The sequence below is a fragment of the Coffea arabica genome, chromosome 9c (assembly GCF_036785885.1).
Source record: "Coffea arabica cultivar ET-39 chromosome 9c, Coffea Arabica ET-39 HiFi, whole genome shotgun sequence".
In the NCBI taxonomy this organism is placed as follows: domain Eukaryota; kingdom Viridiplantae; phylum Streptophyta; class Magnoliopsida; order Gentianales; family Rubiaceae; genus Coffea; species Coffea arabica.
This window is the reverse complement of record NC_092326.1, coordinates 30,101,762-30,107,889: the sequence shown is the minus strand read 5'-3', so window position 1 is coordinate 30,107,889 and position 6,128 is coordinate 30,101,762. Positions and strand designations below refer to the sequence as shown.

General features: G+C 35.1%; 1 protein-coding gene across 1 annotated transcript; it reads right to left on the bottom strand.

The window, feature by feature from the left end:
* Window positions 1-1,403: 1,403 nt before the first annotated feature.
* LOC113708950 (protein YLS7) lies at window positions 1,404-5,524 on the bottom strand. The gene is made up of 3 exons (XM_027231688.2): window positions 4,445-5,524; window positions 3,542-3,825; window positions 1,404-2,406 (listed from the first exon to the last, which is right to left on the bottom strand). The coding sequence occupies exons 1-3, from the start codon at window positions 4,881-4,883 to the stop codon at window positions 1,597-1,599; spliced, it is 1,533 nt and encodes a 510-aa protein (XP_027087489.1). The 5' UTR covers window positions 4,884-5,524; the 3' UTR covers window positions 1,404-1,596.
* Between the last annotated feature and the right edge of the window lie 604 nt (window positions 5,525-6,128).

Here is a 6,128-nt window from a genome sequence, read left to right as displayed (position 1 = left end):
AATTGTGATTCCATACATACACAAAAAAAAAAATTATTTACTGAAATAATATACATATTTGTTAACTACCATAAAAAAATAGAAAAGAAAAGCAACTTTCCAACTGCTTCTCAACCTGGCAGATGAAACAGAGATTGGGAAAAAAATTAACTATAATAGGAGAAATACCTACCAACAGTTGACCATAATCGAGTATTAAAAGAAAGATTCTCATATCTAAAGGGGTACAAAAGAAGTTAGTAAGTTTAAGGCAATAAGAATTACACACCAGAGATCAATATAGAACAAAGGAAATCAAGAAACTCACCATTCAGATGAGCATGTAAAGCTTTTTAGTTAATTCCCATTTCCTCCATTTAGTTTGATATTACAGAATCACAAAACATAGGTGGTGGAAATGATTTTGCTTGCTTAGATGTGGAAAAGAAAGAAATCAACAAATTCTAGACTTGTAATTTAATAAACAAACTTCACCTAATAAACAATTAACTAAATCAGGTATACATAACAAACAAACAATGCAAAAAATGAAAAGCACAGTCAGAGTAGAACCTCAATCATCAGCATAATTGCAATAAGCATCTCATCTCTAGTTGAGAAAACATCCAAAAAATGCATAGATGTAATGAATTAGCTACCAAAAAATTGCATCAATTCTACCTAGCCTGCTCTTAAAGGCAATGGTGCTGCCACGTTGCAGTCTCATCTTCATTCAGCAGATCTCATCCACTGAGAACACAGCCCAGGGAAGAACTAATACATGAGCTTTTGAATCATCATTGTAAGAATATACAAGTACTTTACACACAAATTACCTGCATGGATGTGTTAGCACAGCAAGGAAAGCACAGAGAACTTATGCACGAGACAATTTACCTGGTATTTGGATGCTGTACTTCTATCTATCTAAAATGGATTGCAATCATAGTTGTGCAATTATGAACATCTCTACATATCCATATTTAAAGATGGATAAATATAGAAAGTCAAACATTATTCTTTTTGTTTTTAGGATGCGAAGCAATTAAAGAATCAACTGATTTACACAATACTTGAGTGCTTATAACATTTACCACTTCATAACTTGAAAAGATGTAATTTCTTAATTATGAGCCATGGAAACTCTATGGGCACGGAGAAGCCCCTCCTTCAGGCCAACAGCCAACCCCTTGCCCCAAAGAAATACATGACCAATTATTTAAAAAAAAAAAAAGAAAAAAGGAAAAAGGAAACAGCAATAACAAAAAAGGAATCCTTTGTAAATGAAGTATTTTACTCACAAGTTCCTTTCAGATGGCAAAGTCAGTAAACTTTATAAAGAAGATGCTTTTAAGACGTATTAATCATAGTTGCACTTACAGAAAAGTAATAATTTATGAAAATAGGTGTCTATGACAGCAGCATTTTCCTATAACAAAAAGACAGTTCATAATCTTCTAACTAGTGCCTATTACAATAAGATCAATGAAAAATCAAAATCTGGAATGAAGCCTACAAAGCTCTAATACGCAACATGACCTACAAATTTTTTCATAAGAAAGTACAATCTCTGTTAGCAAGCAATGGCATGCTTCTTAAAGAAATATGAGAAATTTATCATGAAGGATTACTTTTTTTGGCCACAAATTCTCTTCTTAAGATTTCAAATACCAGTTCATTCCATGTGTCAACTGGGCCAGGCATGCACCAATGCAAGCAATCCTGTGGTGGAGGCCTGCCATCTGGTCCTCGTTTTGTGATTTTATTTGGGTCAGGGCTCCGATAAGGACCTGGATGCCCATCATGACGGTAGCTAAAGGCTTTCGTAATGTCCATCAATATTGCTTTTGATTTGTTTGTCTGCTTTTTGATTGCCTTGTTAAATCCTGCCACCTGTTTCTCATGCATTATATTGGTAAAGCCATTTTCTACTAAATCTTTGTCCACAGCTGGTTTTTCCTTCCCTGTGCATGAGCCTCCAGTATTCCAGGCTCCACCTTCATAATGATCAGGTGAAAAGGAACGCAAGATTGTTAAACCAGTATAATTTGGATGCTTAAGCATTGCAGTTACAATAGTCTCAACAGAGATTCCAAAAGCATCAACATTGTTGACCTTCATTTGTCTAGACTTGTCTGGCCACCACAATTGTCCACCAACAATCTCGTTGTTCAAGATATAGACAGACTTCTTGGCAAACCAATGCCCAGAAGAAAGAACAATTACATCAAAGTTTGGCACAAATTCCATAAATCGTTCATCTGGTAAGTCAAGGTGGAGCTTATCGACACCAGTGGGAGCAAAATCAAATGGCTCAGGTGTTTGGTGCACAAGCCAGGAAGACCATATTCGGACAATCATTGTGGATGTTGATCTGAAATAATAACGTTGCATTTTCTTATTCCCACGGTTTTTGGGGACTTCAACCTGATAAGTATCCCAAATTACAAAGATAAATAGGCTGCAGCACATGACATTATACATCCAAGAAAAATAGACATAACGACTCTTGCTTATAATCTACTTTGAAGCAATACCCAAAACTGCGGCACATCTCTACCAAGGGCTTGCACCTATTTAGCGTGAATAATTGTTCTGTCGACAGAACTAGTTCACTGCTGTCTAAATAGCAAAAATTACGACCACACCTACCAGTACATATGGCATCACATGGAGAGTTCCACACAAGTTAAATGCTTGCTTTGTAGCTCAAAAACAGAAGCAAAAAGGACATCATTTATGAAAGTAGAAAAAGCGTGCCAGCATTTTTTGAACAGCATAGATGGTATTAACTCTATGGAAAACGTGTGAAATAATCTACGATCTTCCTTTCCCTTCTCAAATTTTCTGTGATAGATATATACACTATCTTATGGCGTCAACATAACTCCTGCACTTTTCACAGATTTTGTAATGTAAAGTTATTTTTCTATATCGTGCAGAATCATTTGAATTAGATTGTACATTGATAGCACCGGGAGTAATTCTACCCATCTTGTATTAGTAACTAAACATAAAAGGAATACACGTGCATTGAAACTTAATATTAAGCTTTACAGCCATGCATGTATTTTCATTAAGAGTTACATTTCCCCTAAAGTTTCATTTAATCACAAATGACAACCCTTCTTTTGTCAATAGAATCTATTATAGGAATTCATAACAAATTATGTGCTGTAACCAATCAACCAGAATTAGTACAAAACTTCTCGACAAGTTTTATGGTAAAACAAAAGAAAGCAAGAAACATAACAAGCGCTATGCAGCAACATATCCTGAATCACTAATCACAGGTAAGGGTATTTCCAAAATATGATAAGTTTTCAGCAAAAATTGTGGAGGAAAGACACAAAAGTGCAGGATTCTGTAAAAGTACAAAACACATAAAAGAAAGCTTTCATAATCAAGAAAGATATATAAATTTACGCAAAAGAAATTATGTAAACTGAAATAATAAAATCATCGTATTTTTGTTTGAAAAATAAAAGTTATTAGAATCCTCTCACTGTTCTGAACAAGAGAATATACTGCTAGTTCTTCAAAAGAAAGCTGCGGTATTTACCTGCCAGAGAATACACAAAAGGGATTCCATTTGATTGCGAGCCACAGAATCACCAACAAAAGCTAATGTCTTTCCACTCATCAATTCCAAAAACTTCATTGCATCAAATTGAGGGAGGTTGCATTGAGCAGGTTTCCATCGCCAGTTCTCATACTCTTTATCAGGCCTTCCATTACCTTGACAATTCTGCATCTGTGTCAGGACAGGGCAGGAGCTATTTGTATACAATGGTCCAGTTGAATCATAGACCCATTTTCCAGCATAGAGATCACAATCTGTGTTAACTGTGGCACAAAGTTTCATCAAGTTTGAGCTAACAAAATATAGTAAAAATACCATATACTCTATCCTTGATATGTATTTGGTTTACCACGACTATAAAAGGTAGAATACAAGTAGTTGAGGAACACCATGGCATAAATCTTTGCACAACAAGGTAACCCAAGGTAAAAACAGGAGGTATTCCAACCATTTATAAGCAGCTGTTTGCACCAGATGACCTCTCAACAGCAATACTAACAAATTTCTGCTCATTTTGCAACCAAAAGGTGCTTTCAACCTGTTATAGCTGTATAATTTAGGCCAATAACCATAACTGTTTTATCTCAGATGTAACAACAATTTCACCATTTTACAATAACTCAATTCATCAATTACACGATGTGCCCTGGGCCTTTCTTAACATATTCTGAGTCCTACCATCGATCTAACCCTCATGCGCGGTTGACTCTAATAGTTCACACAGCAGGAAATGCAAATTTAATGTCCCTTAACTGATGCTGTAATAGATCACAATCTAATCTACACGAATGAGTGATATTTTGTTCCCCAGCAGTATAGAAATCACGAAAACAAAGGGATTTACTAACAACTAAAGCAGAAAAATATGACTAAAAATTGTACCTGAATCAGTTAAATTAGCCCCGTTAGTGTTGTTTTTCTGCACATTGGTGCTCCCCTTTTCAGCATTATTAGTAACATTAACAACTTTCTCTTGACCTCTCATATTTCTTGAATCCCCAGGCTTCATTTCACCAATTTGACTTTCCACTACAGCATCTCCAGAATCCGAGTTATTCCTTATCGTTAAATTACTACGAAAGGCTTCAAAAGCATCTCTATTTCCACTGCCATCTCCACTAGACAAAAGATCATCTTTTTCTGTATGATCCACCACACCATAGAAATAGCTGCTAAAAGTGGACCCAATTGGCCCTGAGATTAAAAGGGACGAAGCAATAAGCAAGAAAACAGCTAAGCCGCCGGCTGAAGCTACAATTGATACAAGAGTTCTTGGATAGGCCATTGCTGGAATTTCTTTAAACGAACTTGAACTCATCATAACCCTTTTCTTGATTTATTCAAAAAAAGGGTTTCTTGTTGCAAAATTCTGGATTCTCAGACAATTTGCATAGCTACGATTTACCCATTAATTTTTAAATCTAAAGATGAACATTCAGATGAATTTCATATTGGACCTTTTACCCAATTTAGAAGATATATCCAAATAGTTGAAGAAAAGGAAAGAAACAGATGAGGAAATCTTTAGAGTTTTCATAAAAATGAAAGCAAAAGACAATGGATTCGGCTGAAATTAAGATTAAGAAATATGTTAGAAAAATGAATCAGGTGATTGAGACTCTGGTAAAGATTAGATTTTCAGACAAAGATTGAGTGATATGTCAGGTTAATGGATCAGGTGATTCGGATAACAATAAAAATTAAATCAAGGAGGTTACGGATTTGTTGTTTTGAAGGAAAAGAAGCTTATCAATAAACGGTTAGAATTTTCTCAAAACAATGTAAAATAAAGGGAAATTTGCTTCTTTAGTTCAACTCTTTTAGTAAATTAGCATTATAAAAAAAAAAACTCTTTTAGTTAATTAGCCAATATATTCCCCATTTTTCTTCTTTGATTTATTCCCCATGTGTTAGTCCATTTAGTCATTCTAGCCAAAATCTAGCTAACTAGAATATTTTTTGAAACTAGCAACAATTTCATTTGGCTAGACTTTGGCTAGAAGGGCGAAATTGGCTAGATATAAAAATTAATAAATTAAATTTATTTCAAGGACTATATTAGTTTTAATTAAAAAAGCTATATTAGGAACATCATATAAATACAAACTAACACAACAAATGCTTTCGTTGTTTGCCTATGGTGGTACGGTATTTTCAAATTATCATAAATTTTAAAGTCACCATGAATCATAAATTTTAGTTGAAAACCTATTACTCTGACGCTCCACATCTCCCTAAATCACCACTTACTTCCCTCTGTCCACCGTACACCACAAGGGTCCACAAGTCATTTATAAGGCAATACTCCACGAGTATACCAAGCAAGACCTCTCATTAGGTCGAGCTTATATATATCTCATGGCTCGCCCCAGTCCCCGACCAAGCCCATTGCCGGCTCGAGTCCAAGGTCGGCCTATGAGTTTGGACGTCCCCCATTCATTTGAAAGTCGAGAAGATTCACTCCAACGACATATGTAATCATAACATAACATTGCATTTCATTCATTCATTCAGTACATTTCAATCATTCAGTTGAAATTAGAACGAGTGCGATAAAGTACGCACC

What these genes read in the sequence shown, in the direction of transcription:
- LOC113708950 (XM_027231688.2), bottom strand. Translation starts at nt 4,883, where the DNA reads ATGATGAGTTCAAGTTCGTTTAAAGAAATTCCAGCAATGGCCTATCCA. An exon ending in GGCTAATTTAACTGATTCAG is followed by an intron (nt 3,826 to 4,444) that starts GTACAATTTTTA and finishes TTTGTGCCACAG; the next exon opens with TTAACACAGATTGTGATCTC. An exon ending in TTTTGTGTATTCTCTGGCAG is followed by an intron (nt 2,407 to 3,541) that starts GTAAATACCGCA and finishes GATACTTATCAG; the next exon opens with GTTGAAGTCCCCAAAAACCG.